Source organism: Phacochoerus africanus, chromosome 6, assembly GCF_016906955.1.
Source record: "Phacochoerus africanus isolate WHEZ1 chromosome 6, ROS_Pafr_v1, whole genome shotgun sequence".
Classification (NCBI taxonomy): domain Eukaryota; kingdom Metazoa; phylum Chordata; class Mammalia; order Artiodactyla; family Suidae; genus Phacochoerus; species Phacochoerus africanus.
In genome coordinates this window covers 52,167,376-52,187,031 of record NC_062549.1, presented here as the reverse complement: position 1 = coordinate 52,187,031, position 19,656 = coordinate 52,167,376, and the positions used below count along the sequence as shown (strand labels likewise).

The 19,656-nt window shown below is 34.8% G+C and overlaps 1 protein-coding gene across 3 annotated transcripts in view; it reads left to right on the top strand.

Moving 5' to 3' along the window:
• The window catches only part of RALYL (RALY RNA binding protein like), a 751,148-nt gene that overhangs the window by 658,170 nt on the left and 73,322 nt on the right, over nt 1-19,656 (top strand). For all 3 annotated transcript variants that reach the window (XM_047782953.1, XM_047782954.1, XM_047782952.1), the window contains 2 exons: nt 1,909-1,956; nt 12,624-12,787. In XM_047782953.1, the coding sequence (XP_047638909.1) occupies nt 1,909-1,956; nt 12,624-12,787 (212 nt within the window). The remainder of the gene's footprint in view (nt 1-1,908; nt 1,957-12,623; nt 12,788-19,656) is intronic.

Below are 19,656 nucleotides of genomic sequence, written 5' to 3'. Positions count from 1 at the left end.
AAAACAATTTAGCCACATATCCTCTCTGCATTTATTTTGTCACATCTGAAAATATTTGAGAATTTTCACTGTCTGGAAATAATTATTCCATCAAACAATAGTTATTTAATGCATCTAAAATGTCTATCACTTGGTTAATATCAAATTTATCTTTTAGAATCAGTTATTTCTCAATACTACTTAATTATTCTCATTATTATGACTGTTATTATTTAATTTCAAAGATAGTTCCCAGGTCCTTCAGAAAGACAAAGCAAGAGTCTAGGAGAAGATTTCCATGTCAGAGAGGCAGAGACTTTACAATTACAAGTTTTCTGAAGTAAATGCTTTAAGAAAAGAGAAGTGGAAAGTCTATATTCACAAAGAAATCTGTCTTTAGTTCAGTCAAGCTGGGTGGGATTTAAGGCCATCTTGATCACCACTAGAATGTGAAATTCATGAGCAAAAAAACAACTATTTCACTAAACCTAAGTGACTAGTAGGGTTCCTGACATATAGGTTCTCAACCGAGTTGTGGTAAATGAGCATATGAAGTGATAATGCTATACTAAATACTTATCTGTGTTACTTAAGGCATTTAATATCTCTAGGCTTCGGTATCCTGTAAAATCAGAATAACATGCTACATCTTATAGGTTGTTGTTAAGGCTAAATCAGATTATGTATGGAAAAATCACAAAGAATTGTGTTCCAATAACTAGAATGTTTCCTTCTCCAGGTATCATGTTTCATAAACAAGGTCTCAACAAAGAGTTCCCGTTATGGCTCAGCAGGTTAAGAACCCAGCATAGTGTCCAAGAGGATGTGGGGCTGGATTCCTGGCCTCACTCAGTGGGTTAAGGATCTGGCATTGCTGCAAGCTGCAGCATAGGTTGCAGATGTGGCTCAGATCTGGTGTTGCTGGCCTGTGGCATAGGCCTGCAGCTGTAGCTCTGATTTGACCCCTAGCCCAAGAACTTCGATAGTAGGTGCTGTCATAAAAAAGAAGAAAAAAAAAAGAAATTTCTCCACTAGATTCTTAAAATTATATATCTTTTTCTCCTTCGTTTTGGCTGTTGAGAAACTCACTTGTATTATCCAAACATGAATGCTATTGTATATACACTTGTATTCAACAAACATATTCTTTTTCCCCCCAGCTTTATTGGGATATAATTGACATATAATGTCGTGCAAGCTTAAGCTATTAAAGATGTTAATTTGACACACTTACATATTGCAAAATGATTACCACCACAGAATTAGTTAACGCATCCGTCACATCACATAATTATCATTTCTTAAGTGTATGTTATCAGGTGGATAGATAAAGAAGATGGGTATGTTATATACAATGGAATATCAGTCAGCCATGAGAAAGAAGGAAATTTGCCATCTGTGAAAACATGGTGTACCTTGAGGGCATTACGCTCAGTGAAGTGAATCAGAGAAAAACAAAACCCGCATGGTATCGCTTATATGTGGAATCTGAAAAATCCAAACCCATAGAAACAGTAAATGTGTGGTTAGCTGGAGGTGAGGGAAATGGGGAGATATTGGTCAAAATGTACAGACTTTTAGATGTAAGTTAAATAAGTTGTGAAGATCTATCAACATGTTCTTAAACTTGCCAAGACCAGCTCAGCAGGTGAGGGCTGAAGAACGAGTGCTGTGAAACTTAAGGAAAAAGTTAACATAAAACAAGACACAGAGACATTTACCTTAATTAAATGGGGGAACTGGGGGACTCAAGGCCTCAGAGACCAAGATCGTTGGCATTATATCCAATTGAACATCATGTTTTAAGGCTCTTTGGATACATAATTACATTGAAAAAAATAAATATTTAAAAGTAACATAAATTTATTGGTATTCCATTACTGTGATTAAAACAAATGTCAACAATAAATATTTTGTTTCTCTCCCTAGTGGCTATGTCTTTGACTATGATTACTACAGAGATGATTTCTACAATCGGTATGTAAATTTCTCATCCTTGTTTCCCTTTAAATTAAATTATCTTTTAACTCTTTGTAATTTAATTCACAGATATTCTTAACTAATATGTTTAAAATAATATTTTATAGTAAAAAAAAGTCCCAATAAAATATGATAGACAGATTTTCCTATTTTTATTGTACTTAACTAAAGTATGGTAGATATTGGACTTAGACTTCGGAGGTGCTTAAGATTAAAATTTGGTTTCTAATATTTGGAGATAGTCTAAAGATTTAATTAACCAATGTTATTTTCCACGTCTGTTGTTGACTTAGAATTTTTCCAGACTGAGAGATGTAAATTCAGAAAGTGACTCCAATCTTCTAAAATACATTTGCTTTCATATGGCACATAGATTCAGTAAAAATTATGGATAGTTCTTGCTTTGCATAGGAGTGTAGGATACCATGTAGAGTGATGTTAATAATCAACAAAGAAAAGTAGGATATCCCATGACCTTTAAGTTTTTTGTCAAAACATCAAAAACTTTCTTATGTTATATACATATTTATATATGTATCCATATATATAAAATCCCTAGACATACATATAGGAAAACACAGTGAAACTAACAGTTATTTAGTATACTAATTTAAAATTTTAACACTGTAATGTAAAAATTCTGAGAATTAGTAGACTTATCAAAAGTAATTTGAATAGTGCTTGCCTTCTTCTTATATTATAATATGGAGCAAGCATACCTTTAACCCTCAGTGAATTGTCATCCTCTTAAGATTGGATCAGCTTTGACATTTTATCAATCTCTACCTCTGAGATTTCTTCGGTGCATTGTTTCTTTGGCCAGTATCATTTCCTCTGGAACATCTTCATGCCTTTTCAGCACAGCACAACCACTTTCTTCAATTATGTCAATATGTTTTATTTTACTAAGTTCCTCTGGCTGCATATGGAATGGAAGGAAGGTCTCCTGAATGGAAGTGTCCATATATTTACTTAGTCATTTGTGGACTGAAAAACTAGCGGCAAAATTTGGATTTTAAGAAATTACTCCTGGTTGATATATGTGGTAACTGAAATTTAATTTGCACTGTTGGCAGACTGATGTTATTTAACTAAGCATCAGTAATTGAAATTCTTCATATTAGAGATAATGCAAAACAAAGACTGACTGTGCATAGATAGATCATTGGACCACACACCAAAAAATGAGGTAAATATCTTTTAGGCCTTTAATTGTAAGTTCCAAACAAACCAAAACCCAAAGCATAAAAATGCAAATTTAGAAAAAAACAGAATGGACATTTTAAATAAGGAAGAAACTTCATAATCCCCTGTAAGGGTCTTATTCTCTTTTCTTCAGCCAGGAGCAGTTCCACAAGAATACTGTGTTCCTTCCTGCTGTGGGAACTTTCTCTGATTACTTCTACTCCTGGTATCTCCCTCCACCATCTACTTAACCTGACTTCTTCCTTCAAATCTCAGCATGAACATGTCTCTCAAGTTAAATGTTTCCTCTGTTCCCCTCTCAGCACCCAGCAGTGTTCCTTCACAGCACCACTTCTAGTTTTTAGTGCTATATTTTTTTCTGCAGTGACAGAGTTTGGCTAGTGTCTACACAAAAACCTGTATACATACCCTCCTTCCTCTAAGAGGGCAGAGAAGATGCTCAGTTTCACTTACTTTTGTATCCTCAGGCACTATCATTGTCTCACACATAGTGAATACTCAATTTGTATTATCATCTCCTTAGATTTAGAGATATTTTTCCCCAAGGTCACACAGTTAACTAATGACTGAACTATAGTCATAAACTAGGTATTCATTATATTCAGTAACCAACGGTGTGGTTATGCAAAACAGAAAGGGAGAGATATCAGTCTTAGATGTTACGCAAAAGAAAACAGCCTTATCTACACAGAAATAAAATCCACAACCATACTTTCATTGCCACTAGGTGCAAACTACTATAGTCATCCTTTTATTACCATATATGAATTTTTAAGAATGATTTTTTCAAATAATTTTTATAATTTCTACAAAATATCATATTTTATTTTAAATACTAAATAAGCCTATAATAACTTGTCCTAACAATGATGTGAAGATCTGGCAGCATTAAAATAATCTCATTTACTATGAAAAAAGATAACATTTAGTCTTTATTTGAAAATTTTAGGTTTTGATAATTTTAAAAACATTTTCTGATATGCTTTTATATTTCAAGATGCAGAACACTATCTTCATTGCTATGAATAAAGTGTTCAATTAATATGCAGTGTCTTTTAGTTGGTCAGTATAAAACTGTTTTTGCATTGTAGTCTCAAGTATTTTCTTCATGTGACTTCCTTCCACATTTAAAGAATTTCTACTTAAATGGGGTTTGGTGGATGGTAGGAGACCCAAGTTCTGGCAACTAACCTGCAACTTTGGGCAAGTAGCCAGGTTTTCAGTTTTCTCATCTTGAAAATGAAGCCAATATTTGCATTTTACTGTTTATTTATTATAATTCAATAACATCATTAGACAGGGATAGATAGATAGATAGATAGATAGATAGATAGATAGATGATAAATGGTAAATAGATCTTACCTGCCAAAAAACAAAAGTCTTAATCAGCAAATAATTAGCAAGACTCTGAAGCTTTCAGATGCCTCTTCACTATGCAAAAAAAGCTAACTGAACAATTTCCAAAATCAATTGTTTGTCTTATATAAATCTGTTTGGTTTATAAGTGTTCAACAGTCCGCATGGGTGTACGGCTAACAGATTGAGCAGTCTGCACTCGCATTAGTTTATTTTTTATTTTTTTGCACTTGGCTAAGAAAGACAGAAGCATTGCCACTGTAGTGATGTAGTCAGGAGTTCCCAATAAATACAGATTCCCAGGAAAGGAAAACAGAATGGAGATGCTGGAGGAGAGAAATACTTACTAAGTCAGTCCTAATAGTTCTACTCACACTAATTCTTCCGTAGTTACACTCTGCCTGTGTTTATGGTTGTTTTTTTTTCTCTTTTTACTAGTGGCGCAAACTTGGGCAACTTATTTAATACCACAAAACCTGTTGTCTCATCAATAAAGTGAGCATGGAATTAATTCCTACCCCATAACATTGTTCTAAGAATTAAATAATGTAGCATGTTTTTATGACCTGCATTATGCGTGGTATATTTTTTGTGCTTAATCAGTGTTAGCTACTAGTAACAGTTAACAGTAACCATTAACAGTGATGGAGAGTATGTTTCTTATACTGTAATTCATGTGGTAGTGTCCCTATGGCTGGTTGGTCAGTTGTCCTTCCATAACCGTCCATTGTGACACTTCTGGATCATTCTGTTTGGACTGTTTTCTGGAGGGAAATGCTCCCCAGAGCATTCCAGTTTGGGCTGAACAGTTACCTGCAGCACGAGATCACTCAGCTATTTCCAGTAACTCCATACTGTTCAGTTTTGTGTCAGGAAAACAGAAATCACATAGTTAGGCTGAATGAAGATAATCATTTGTAAAAAAAAAAAAAGTCCTGTGTGTTAAGGAACTGAAAAGATGAAAACAAACTAGCGAAACAGAAAACAAAATGAAACATTCACTATAGTATAATAGAGTAAGCAATTGCAGGAAGCAGCTACCACTTCTGGGGCTGGGAAAACAGAGGAAAAGGTTGGGATTATCAATTTTTATGTAGAAAATGGACTTTTCAGAGCTCAAACTGTGAGTAGAAGGTGCTGCTCTGTGGTTGCTGCTATATCTGAGCCTAGAGGCGGGAACCTGTAGGGCTGTAGCCCAAACCTCTAAGGAGGCCATAGCAGCTGGCTGGTACTGAGGTCTCTGAAGGAATATGAAGAGACTGTTCTGCAGATGTTACAGAATTACTCAAACTAGATTCAGCTGCTACTACTGGACTGAATTGCCACTGCCAGGGTAAAGAAATAAGGCTGGAGTAAAGCTGACAAGAACAGGAAGCCAAAACAAAAGCAGGAAGCAAATTGGGAAGAGTCAAGTCCTCTCTTCGTATTCCAGTCTCCAGTCTCCCGCTCAGGTCCTTAGTTGGCTGAGCCTATCAAGGAGCTAGCTGGTCCCCACAGAAATGTGATTTGCAGAGTCCAAACTCCAAATGTCACTAAACAAGGGTCTGAAGCTGAGAGATAATATTTTAATAACTGACCCTCATTTACATCCTATTGTTAGCCTATTTCCCAGGTTTGGGAATTCTAATATAATTGGGGATTTTCAACCCTTAAATCGTTTTAGCTTAGAAAAGTCTCTACACAAAGTTCCATCATAATGTGATATATGCATCCAGCAGTAACTTTTTCAAAAACTGATTTAGTGTCTATCCATGGTTTCAGGGATCATAGAAGAGTATCACTAAATAATAGATATGAGTGGTTATTCTAAACTTTTATTTATTTGTTTGTATTACAGAAAGCAAATTATTGCCCAATAATTTACTGTATTTGAGGCATTTTCTTTTAAAAAGTCAAGTATGACTAAATGAAGGACATACATGTAATTAAAATGAAACATATATTTATATGCTTCCAAATCAAATACAAGGAGAAGTATGCCTAAAATTATCAAATATCCCCGAGGAATGTTTTCAATTTCTAAGATATTAGCTGTTTTAATTCTAAGATATTACCTTTCTTCAACAGTATCAGGAAAGGCACTGAGCTGTTCATAACCTCCAGTAGTGAGTAAACTTCTGAAATGCCAGAAGTACTTTGTCATATAAAAAAACATATAGGTATAAGTGATTTAAAATGGATATTCATTGCTTAAAGCTGGATCCATTTTGACCTGTGTAAATTAACATAAAAGAAGCTACCAGAGTTTCAGTTGGTGAAAAAAACTCTAAGTGGCACCTGTCTCAGATCATTGATTATAGGGCACAGTGTATATTCATGAATATTAGAAAAACATATTAGCAAGAAGCAATGTATGTTTCATTATGCAAATTTAAATTACCATCTGGTAAAATGGAATTCCACTTAAAATTCTTGGAAACCATACCATGGCACCATTGACAAAAGGCGTGATTTGGAATCACTAGAGGAGTTTCAGGCCTTGGTGTATGTGCATTAAACCTGAGGGAATCATCTCATTCCTTTTTTACAGGTTTCCTTCATGGGCAAAATGGCTTGACAATACACGATACAGGATTCTAAGTAAATAGAATCATCTGATTGATTTATAACCCAATTGCTATATGAATACATTATTTTTTTAATTACATAAGGCGGTATGTAAGATATAACAGACAGCAAAATTGCACAAAATATAAAGCTTAGATTAAGGTCCAAATTTTGCCAACACAGTAATGGACAATTTGAATCAGCTTGTCTTTCAAAGCATGTTCAAGAAGTATTTGCACAAGATTGGGGACAGTGAATAGTTCACTGAAAATCTGGGCAAAGTTTAATGATGAAAAATAGAAATAGGAATTGTTCATTTACTGGCCTCAAGTGAAGTGTGCCTTTAAAAATTGTTCTCTGATTCAGTTGTAACCAAAAGCTTATTCAAAGTCGAGGTGGAAATTATAAACAGATTTTATGATTTTTAAGTACTTCAAACAGTATAAAAACTGGATATACTAGAAGGCTCTAAGAATCATTCATGCAGATTTCAAATATATCCTTTCTTAAAATTGAATAGGCACCTTAATGTGGTTTTGTAGACTACATTTATCAGAAGTTAAGCTTCTGAACAGAAGATTGTGAGGTTGAGGATCTCTGGCCCTCTGGTTTGTGATCTTCATTTATCTGCTTAAAGGCCCCAGTGAGAACATGGCCCTGAATTTGGTGGCAGGCCTTGCTTGGCTCTGGCAGGGCATTTGTTTAGCCCCAGGTCCAGACCACATATTTTTATTAGCGTTAACTGCATAGTGACTGTAAGTTTGGGTTTGTATGTAAGGAAAATGAAGAACTCTTTTTGAGAGGGAAATTTGGAAGAAAACAGGTAATTATTAACTCTTAAATTCCTATTATCTAAATTAAAATTTAGTGTTCAGTGACAAAATAATATGCACATATTACATTTTCAAGATTTTTTTCATGAATTTTAAAATCACATAAGTTGACAGTGAAAAATGGGCTTGAAATCAAAAGTCTAACAATCAGGTAATGATTTGTTAGACTGTGGTATATTTACTTGAGAAAATGCACCACAGCGATTAAAATAAACATTAGGGAAACCATTTAGCAAACTTGAGAACTGTTTTTAGTATGAACCAAAGAGAATTAGCCTGGGTATATGACTATACATATGTTTTCAATTATGTGAAAAATATGGATGCTTGTGGAAAAAAGATTAGAAAATGACAGTAGTTGTTTTAGGGTAAAAGATTGAGTGTCGTGTTTTCTGTTTTTTTTTTTCTAAAATGTTAATTTATTTTAAGTTTAATAATAAGCTTTTGGTAAAAACAAAAATTCAAGATTATGTTTATTTTATTTATCAATATGCCATTAAATTACCTTCGTCCAAAAAGCAATGAATTTTTAAGAACTAATACCTCTATTCTTCCTAGAGACAAGATGTGTGTATTTTAATCAAGTAAATCAATATGAAAATTGTTTACTAGTTTTTAGCATTTGCTTGGTAATGAAATTACACATCTCAGATATTATTAAAGCAAACAAAATTCCAAGCAAGAAATAGGCACATGAAAAGCAGAAGTGTTTATTAAATAAAATAAATCCTTGGATTCCCTCAGTGGGTTATTTTACTAAAATTTGACTACATTTGTTTTACTTACTGCTTGAGAGTATGTCTTTTAGAGTTTTTATCTTAAAATAGACCTTAAGGAACAGAGAATTATGTGTTTGACTTCATTAGAAATCATTTGACCTGTAAGTATCTATTTGACAGTATTATAACAATATTAGAGACAAATGAAGGACCATTAAAGGAAAAGAAAGAGAATATAAATCTTAGAGTGGAAAAAAAAACACAAAATGAAGGAATAAATTTATTTTAAGCTTTTAACTGTCCTTTGCAATTTGCATCCCATTTAGTTCTATTGAATAGCAATTTTTGTTGGACTATTCTATGGATATGATTCTGATGAAGAAGCCAAAGTTAATGTCTACTTCCCTCTGGATTTAGAATTCCTAAATTTCATCTTATAATCAGCCACCAACCACCTTTCCCATCCTTATCTTGTTATGTTTATAAGCTTTAGGAAAATACCCATCTTCCTTTATTTTATTTCTGGTAAACTTAACTTGGCCCAGTGAAAATTAACAAACACCCAACTCCATTAAAATGAAAAATCATGCTCTCATGTAACATATCCATTTAGCTTTGTATTGTGCATTACATAGCACTTTTTAAAAATTAAGTTTTAATGCTGCACATCTTCCCAACAGAGCAGCAGAATGAATTGGTTAAACCTTGCCTGATTTTATGGTGAGAAAAGAGTCATCTTTCTGAATTTACAACAGAGAGTACAACACGTACTGAGTATGTTACTAAAACGTATATCCCATACAAAAAATATGAGCAAATACACAAAAATGCAGTGAACAAGTGGAGCTTTCTCTTTTCAACATGAGATCAGGCCTGGCCAACTGTGGTAGCTCTGTAATCCTTGGCTGGGGGAAGGGAGGAGAGCAATAGAAACACTGATAAACATTTCAGTTCCCTATAAAATATTACTGAATTTTGTTGTAACCAAAGTAGCAGTGAGTACGGTGGTTTTTCTTGGCCTACATTTGCAGTATAGCATTCTAACATCAGTATATATTTTCATTATATAAATTAATTGATAATTGATTTGCTTTTTAGGGCTACACCCACAGCATGTGGAGGTTCCCAGGCTAGGTGTCTAATCGGAGCTACAGCTGCCAGCCTACACTACAGCCACAGCAACACGGAATCCAAGCCACGTCTGTGACCTACATCACAGCTCACAGCAACGACAGATCCTTAACCCACTGAGCGAGGCCAGGAATCCAACCTGTAACCTTACGGTTCCTAGTCAGGTTGGTTTCTGCTGCACCACGATGGGAACTCCCCAGATTAATTTATTTAATAAATCTGCTAGACTGTATTTTCAAGTGCTGGGGAAATAGTTCCTCCAAAAGAGCTTGCCTTTCATTTCAACCAGCAACTTCCACCCTGGAAGAGAACAATCGCCATATTTCTTTTCCCTCAATAGCTTTGGGTGTTATGGCTCATGCAAAGTGTCTTCCTATTTTGGTTCACTGACTTAAGTTGTCCTGTGAATTCAGCTTATCAATAAGTAATGCAGACCTTGTTTTGTGATTGAAATGAGGGGCAGGCTTTGTTGACCCTTTTGATTTTCAAGGCCCTAGTGATATGAATGAGGTTCACAGCTCTTTTCAGCCTCATCCTTCCTATACCCTTTGCAGTAAACTCTAATGTGTTGACATCCATGACCTGTTCTTTGCTGGCAGTTCTTGGGCTTTAATAGACTTTGCTTATGCACAGAGGATGGCACCTCTCCTGAACTCTGTCTCATTTCATTTCTGTTCCTCTCCAGGCATCCTTTAGCATTTCCTCAGCATGTTTCCGAATCATTTTTGGACACTTTAGCTCTCTAATGTAAGAGACATTCTTAGGACTAAGTTCTGCTTTAAATGTGGTTTAAATATAACTTTTTTTCACCCACAGTGTCAGTTTTCAATGTTTATGAGTGAATATTTGGAAAACAGCTTATAGTAACTGTTATTATACTTCATATATTATTTTCCAAAAAGGGATTATCACATTTTCATCTGTATGTATAAATGAGATGCAATCTTATAAAGTAATCTGTTACAGGTATTCAATATTTTAAAGTTTAAAACTGTTCAAGTTTTCACTTTTATGTCTCTCATATTAGATTATTTTTATTGACTGTTTTAAAGCAATTATGAGAATGTAATCCATATAATGATATCTTAGTAAAATGTTTATCAATCATCAGTCTAAGTCAATAATGCTATCTTCTTAATAGTAGACAATGTAATGATACCTCTTGTTCACTGGCAAATAGTTTTAAAAATAAATGAGTACATAAATATATATTTATATATAAAGTCTTTTTTAGAGCCACATTTGTAGCATATGGAAGTTCCCAGGCTAGGGGCTGATACTGAGCTACAGCTGCCAGCCTACAACATAGCCATAGCAATTCAGAATCCAAGCTGAGTCTGCAACCTATACCACAACTCACGGCAACATTGGATCCTTAATCCACTGAGCGAAGCCAGGTATCACACCCATATCCTTATGGATACTAGTTGGTTTTGTAACCTACTGAGCCACATGGGAGCTCCATATTTTTTCTCTGACTTTTTTATGCTATTCAAATGATCTAAGTCACACAAAAATGTGCTGTGTGTATGCAGTAGAAATAATATGAAATTTTGAATCTATTAATTATACATTTATATAAATGAGTAAATACTCTTACATTTTTATTCCTTTCATTGTTTGATGGAAATGCATTGATTATGGTGAATATCATTTTTCACTTTTTAACAGAAGCTTCAAAGCGTCTCATTGGTATTTTTTTTTTGTCTTTTTTGCCATTTCTTGGGCCGCTCCCTCGGCATATGGAGGTTCCCAGGCTAGGGGTCGAATTGGAGCTGTAGCTGCCAGCCTATGCCAGAGCCATAGCAACGCAGGATCCGAGCCGCTCTGCAACCTACGCCACAGCTCACGGCAACGCCGGATCGTTAACCCACTGAGCAAGGGCAGGGATCGAACCCGCAACCTCATGGTTCCTAGTCGGATCCGTCAACCACTGCGCCACGACGGGAATGCCGGTGTTCTTTTTTGTTAGAGAAGTTGTTAATAGCTAACTCCAAATAGTGTCCATTTGCACATCAATCAAATGGTCAGAATAATTAAAAGTTATCCTGATAAACATTTCCCACCAGTACTTTAGTCAACAAAGTTTTGTCCTTGTGCTAGCACCAGTTTCATTCAAACTCAGTCTCCTTTTTTCTGTAGTTAGGAAAGTCTTTCCTTACTTAAGAAAGTCCCTATAGAGATATTTCACCATGTTGATGTGTTTCTCATAGCTGTTTTCTTTAAGCTGACCATACTTCTAGTGGTTTTTCTTCTGAGCTGTTTTTGATCATTCTGTAATTTTCTTTGCTTTGTCCGTGATTCTGCATGACTGTTTCCCCTTTTCAAACTAATGTGTTAATAAATGTCTGATGTGTAAAAAGATCTCTGTTCCTAAGAGTAAATCTGTTAAATCAAGCAAAGAAGTGTACTTGGGAATGAAGGTCGGCATAATTTCAACAAATTGCAAAGCTCCTTGTCCTTCCACATCTTAAAAATGAATTCCTCTTGGAGGGTCAGATTCTAAGTCCAGAAAGATAGATTAGAGTTAGCATCCTCTTTCTTTAGTGAAAATGAATCTTCCTGAGAACGATAACAAATCCTTTTTTTTGCTTTTTTATTTATTTTTGAGATTTTTATTTTTTCTATTATAGTTGATTTACAATGTTCTGTAGCACAGGGAACTATAATTAGTCATTTTTGACGGAACATGATGGAGGATAATGTGAGAAAAAGAACGTGTGTGTGTGTGTATGTGTCACTGGGTCACTTTGCTGCACAAAAACATTTACTGACATTTTTTTTAACAAAGCCATCCTCTTAACCATCTCACATATTTGCTAGAACACTTTGATATAAACCAACTCTCAGCCACATTTGTCTTTTATGAAGGTTATTTGATTACCACGGCCGTGTGCCTCCACCTCCCCGCGCTGTAATTCCACTGAAGCGTCCCAGAGTGGCTGGAACAACTACTCGCAGGGGAAAAGGAGTCTTTTCCATGAAAGGAGGATCGAGATCTACTGTCAGTGGATCTTCTTCATCCGGCTCTAAATGTAAGTGATCTTCTTTAATTTCCTTTAAAGAAGGGTGGGGATACTTATTGCATGAATATTTGTATTCAATAAGTCAATCAATAACTGTGGAATGTTTACTATGTACAAGGTATTAGAGAAATTTTTAATGGGTAAGAAATGGTCTCTGAATGATGCAACCGACAAGGGCTTAATCTCTAGAATATATAAACAACTTATACAACCCAACAGCAAAAAAGCCAATCAATCAATGGAAAAATGGGCAAAAGACTTGAATAGACATTTCTCCAAAGAAGATATACAGATGGCCAACAAACACATGAAAAAATGCTCAACATCGCTGCTTATAAGAGAAATGCCAATCAAAACTACCATGAGATACCACCTCACACCAGTCAGAATGGCCATCATTAATAAATCCACAAATAACAAGTGCTGGAGGGGCTGTGGAGAAAAGGGAACCCTCCTGCACTGTTGGTGGGAATGTCAACTGGTACAGCCACTATGGAGAACAGTTTGGAGATACCTTAGAAATCTATACATAGAACTTCCATATGACCCTGCAATCCCACTCTTGGGCATCTATCCGGACAAAACTCTCCTTAAAAGAGACACGTGCACCCGCATGTTCATTGCAGCACTATTCACAATAGCCAAGACATGGAAACAACCCAAATGTCCATCGACAGAGGATTGGATTCGGAAGAGGTGGTATATATACACAATGGAATACTACTCAGCCATAAAAAAGAATGACATAATGCCATTTGCAGCAACATGGATGGAGCTAGAGAATCTCATACTGAGTGAAATGAGCCAGAAAGACAAAGGCAAATACCATATGATATCACTTATAACTGGAATCTAATATCTAGCACAAATGAACATCTCAGAAAAGAAAATCATGGACTTGGAGAAGAGACTTGTGGCTGCCTGATGGGAGGGGGAGGGATTGGGAGGGATCGGGAGCTTGGGGTTATCAGACACAACTTAGAATAGATTTACAAGGAGATCCTGCTGAATAGCATTGAGAACTTTGTCTAGATACTCATGTTGCAACAGAAGAAAGGGTCGGGGAAAAATATAATTGTAATGTATACATGTAAGGATAACCTGACCCCCTTGCTATACAGTGGGAAAAAAAAAAAAAGAAATGGTCTCTGCTTTTCACTGCACCACATTGCAGTAGGGAAAACAGACACAAACATTACTAAAAAAACTCGGGATGGATTTGAAAACTATTTTATCAGAGCGAATAGCGGGCATTCTCTTGGTCCACTTAGCTTGTGACTTATTAAATAAGTCTTGAAATATAACATTGCTTTTAGTGAAGAAAAAATTTCACTTCAAAAACGAGTGCATATACTGTATTTTCAGGGAGACTATGCAAAATCAGTGCATCTTTTGAACACCTGAGCATTTTGATAATTAAAATAGGCAAAGTACATAGTAGAGATGTTAGACCGGTAACTTTCCAAACTATTCAAAAATCATGAGAATTATGTATGTTAAAACATATGTAATGTCATAAAAATTTTAAAATTTACATAATTTCACATTAATTAGTAAAAAGTAGGTATACAAATTTGTTAATTAAACACAATGCATGTTTTTGGTCTTTTTGCCTTTTTAGGGCCGCACCTGCAGCATATGGAGGTTCCCAGACTAGGGGTAGAATCGGAGCTGTAGCTGACGGCATATGCCAGAGTCACAGCAACGCGGGATGCAAGCTGAATCTGCAACCTACACAACAGCTCACGGCAATGCCAGATCCCTAACCCAGTGAGCAAGGCCAGAGATGGAACTCACGTCTTCATGGATACTAGTTGGGTTCGTTAACCCTGAGCCACAATGGGAACTCCAAACATTGCTAAATTTTTATGGAATGATTCAGAAAAACCCTAATTTGTTATTAGAATAGTACTCCTAAGGAAAGAATAGCAAAATTTCTTGCGTTTCTTGAGATGATATTCCAGCAGAGACAGACATAGCAAACAAAGTAAAATCTGTGATGTTCCACAGCAGATCCTCACTGTGTCAAAGAAGCATAATGCAGCATAAAGCAATAAAGTTGGGAGCACTGTGCTTCATGGGATGGTATTTGATTGCTTCTCTGACTAGGTGGCTTTTGAGCAGAGACTTCATGGAGGGAAGAGAGTGAGAATGAGTTTGAAGCTATGAGAGACAGAGCTTTCTGGGCAGAGGAAATGATCAATGCAGAGCTCTTACATTGTAAACAGTCAAGAAACAAATCAGTGTGGCTACAGCAGAATGAAGGAGGGTGAGCAGTAAGGTCAGAGGGTAGATGGAAGTTGAATTCCAGGGCAGCTTGTTGGGCCATTGTAGAAAAGTAAGGCAAATACTGTTATCCCAATTTTATTGACAAGTAAGCACAGAAAAGTTCCCATAATAAATGGTAGAGCCAACGCTAGAATCTGTGTTTATTCTCATTCCTGTATGCTATCTACTATTAGAACATTGCTTTTTACTTTAGTATCATTAGAAATACTAAGAACACTATATAACATATAATACTTTGTTTTTATATGAGAATGTGCAAAAAGTAGTTACCCAAAGCACTGATCTTTCCAGTAACTAAGTTTGTTGCACTCAGAAGTTGACTACTATGACCTAAATGGAAAATTATATAGATTTACAGTTCCCTGTGTACTTATCCATTTATCTAATTATTCTGTGGACAGAAAATATGAATTTCATTTTTTGAGTCTTAGTAATAAAAGAAAATGAGTTTTTGCAACAATCTCTAAACAAAGTCTTTTATGTGCTCTCAGACTGTTTCAAAAGCAAGGAAGTTTCTTGAATTTGGTTCTTGCTATAGAAAACTTAACACTGAATTGCCTGCTAGGTTTATAGAAGACTTTTTTTTTTATCATAGTAGTACGAATTTATTCCAAATAGAAATGTCTTGAGCATCTGTGGATTCTTTGCCCTGCAGCCTCTTTTAAAGCAATATTTACCAATGGGAGCATTATTGATATTTTGGCCATGGCAGTTCTACATTGTTTAAGAGTATTCCAATCTATGCAGAACATTTAGCATTTCTGATCCCCAAACCCTAAATGCCAGCAACACTCCCCAGTCTGTAACAATCATACATGCCTTTATACATTTTTTAAGTCTTCCTTAAGGAGATGGTACTAATGGTTGCTGATCTTCTTGGGCAAGTGCAACTTTATACAACTCAGCCACTTAATTCTCATGGACCCTAGTGATACAGAGACAAGTGGTCATTTCCAGGGGTTACTTTTTTATTTTTCATTTTTTAGTGCCATACCTGCTGCATATGGAAGTTCCCAAGCTAGGGGTAGAATCAGAGCTACAGCTGCCAGCCTACACCACAGCAATAGCAATGCGGGATCTGAGCCGCATCTGCCACCTACACCACAGTTCACAGCAATGCCGGATCCTTAGAATCCTTTAGCCCACTGAGCAAGGCCGGGGCCAAACCTGCATCCTCATGGATATTAGTCTGGTTTATTTCAGCTGAGCCACAATGGGAACTCCCTCCAGAGGTTATTTTGATGTAAATATTTTAATATTCAAGTGATTAAGTTGGTTTTGGCCCTTTTTTTTGGTTTCTAGTTTTCTTGGTTCATAGAGATAATGGGAAGGGATTCTGCTGTGTAGCACTGGGAACTCTTGTCTAGCCACTTATGATGGAACACGTAACGTGAGAAATAAGAATGTATACATGTGTGTGTAACTGGAGCACCATGCTGTACAGTAGGAAAAAAGTATACATATTTTTATACATATATATAAAAGAAAAGAAAATCTTTTTTGAGGATCTTATTAAGAATTTCTCTTGGTTCCATAATAACATTTTCTAAATGGAAAATACGATATATTTTTCTGCTTTTAGCATATAATGCTATGTGTGTGTTTTATCTTGTTGGTTATATGACCCAATCCTATATAGATTTTGTTCTTTTGTGGCAAGTTAATATGTCAAATTCTGGAAGTGATTATTTAAAATCCTTTACCATGATAGTAACTTTATAAGGTTTTTCTTTTCTTGAGGGTTTGTTTTATTTCCCACACTAGTTTTTATATTATGTTTTATAATAGTAATAGGAAAAAGTAATAGCTAACACTTTTTTGATGTTTACTCCAAGACAGTTATTATTTCAAACATATATTATTACATATATTATTTATTTATAAATTCATTTTAAATATATTAATTTTCTATGTTAATTCATTTGTTCCTTATAATGGCATATAAGTGAAATATTATTATCATTCTCATTGTACAGATATAGAAAATGAGGCATAGAAAAGTTAATATCCCCAAAGTCATTGAACTATTTAAAAACAGAACCAGAGACTACAGCCTGCTTCTGGTTCTAGAGTATAGGCTCCTGAGTCTGTGCCCTTTTCAATACTGTCTCACTGTAACTTCTTGGAGAACTTTAACTTTTACATTTGTATAATATCTCACTTACTCTCTTTAGCCTAGAATTTTATTTTGATACTTTGCTTGATCCTTTACTAGGAAGGCTTTCTCTTGGTCTGTATTTCCCTAATAAATTCATTTGTTTTCCTCCTTTTTTTGTCATTAGTTTCCTAAGGCAGCTGTATTAAATTATTTCAAACTAAATGGTTTAACAAGAGATATTTGGAGGCTGAATGTCTGAAATCAAGGTGTTAGAGCGATGATCTGCCTCTGCGAGCTCTAGGGGACAATCAAGTCCATGCCTTTCTCTTAGCTCTGGTATGCTGGCAGTCTTGGCATCCCTTGGTTTACTGTCACTTCATTCCCATCTCTGCCTCCATCATCACATGGTCTCCTCCCTTGTGTCTTTATGTCTGTGTCTCTTCCCTTTTTCTTATAAAATAGTGGTCATACTGGATTAGGACTCACCCTAATAACCTTATTGTTATTATATCTGCAAAGATGTATTCCCAAATAAGGTCACATTTACAGGTACTGGGGATTAGGACTACAACATACCTATTGGGGGAACATTTCAACTCATAACACTGTCACTTTATTTTTGCATATTTCTTAAAAACAACGTATATCTGGTGGTTGTTTTTGAAAGCAATGTGAAATTCTTTCTTTATAGGGAAATTTAATTCTTTTACATTTATTTTATTAACTAATTTATTACGTAATATTTCTTACGTCCGTATTCCAAGTATTTAACTTATTGTTTCCTCTTTTCTTCCTTTCTTTATGCTTGCTTAATGAATTTTCTTTTAATTCCTATCTCTTCCATGACAACTGCTTTAGTTTGTATATTCAGTCACTTGGCTTTTCTATTTCATTAGTGGCTATAATAATATATTAAAGAGTTATAAATAAAAACTATTCTGTTCATTTGCTTCTTATAATCAAACAATAGTTATTCTAACTCGCACCCAAGATGTGAACTGTAGAAAGCTTCTACTTCATTACTGTCAAACCACTTTGCCTCCTCCTCCACCCCCCATTTTTGCCATAAAACTTCACATTTTATACATAAACATTGGAGTTTTAGTTTCCAATTTCTGTTAAATATTTATATGTTGTGTATTTTTCTTTTTCAAATTATCTTCACTTCGTATTTATTTTCCAATTCCCAGTGTGTGTTATCCTTATTACCTATTAGCACTTAATTTACATTTTTATAAGGTTAATTATTTATATCCAATCTCTCTTAATTCTTAGTTTTCACATTACCCCTAAAATAATTTCTCTGGGTAAACTGAGAACATAATTTCTGGACCTATGCTTGCCTAAAAAGTCTTTATTGTTTCCCCACATATGCATATTTTGATTTGTTCTAGAATTATTTCATTATATTTCTTTTTCCCTTAATATCTTATGTACATTATTCCAACATCTAATCACTTACAGTGTTTCACTGAAGTACTAATGTTTATGTCATTATTTTTTGTTAGTATTTTTGCTCTCAGAAAACCTATAGCATTTTTATTTTATTTTTGAGAGCTCAGAAATCTCAGCAGGCTATTATCTAGAAGCAAATATTTTACTAATTTTCCTTTGGACTTTGTGAACCTTTTGGGAATGAAAATTCTAGTGTTTTTTTGGGGGGGGAGGGAAGGGTCCTTCTTGAAGGAGGTGTAGACTGTAGTGTCTGGGATGGATCACTAGCGGGCACTACCAGCATTCTTTTGTATTTCCCGCAATGGCAGATTCAGAGGCATTGCTTTTAAGAATATTTGTTAAATTCTAAAGATATATTAAACTTCTCTCTTTATTAATGACATATTTCACAAGTATAATGTAAAGAAAAAATTGGAATAAACATAAGTGTAGTTCTTACATTAAGTGCAACTACCAAAATACGTAAATATAATGTATGAATTTAATGAAGATGAATTATACCTAATCTATTGCATAGAGAGTAGAAACATGAAGAAATTTGGAAATGGAGAACAAAGAAAAAGGTTGGATATTAAGTTTAACTAGTAAGTCTTGTTAAAAAGAAATATCTTGTCTTTCACAAACTATTACATTTAAAATGGATAAACAACAAAGTCATGGTGTATAGAACAGGGAACTATATGCAATCTCCTGCAACAGACCATGATGGGAAATAATATTTTTTAAAATGTATATATATTTATGACTGAGTCACTTTGCTGTACAGCAGAAATTGGCATAACATTTTAAATCAACTACACTTTTATTTTAAAATATAAATAAATATAAACCTCAAAAATAATAAAAATAAAATAAGAAAGAGATTCTCTGTTGCGAGGGGCAATCATAAGACAAGCAAAAGATTAACATCACTATAAATTCTTCACATACCCAGGGAGTGATTGCCTGGCTGAAACTCAGGTGAAATACAAAAAGATAAGTCCATGAAATGAAATGAAAAACAATGAAATGATTCCTTCAGCTTTAAAAACAGTGT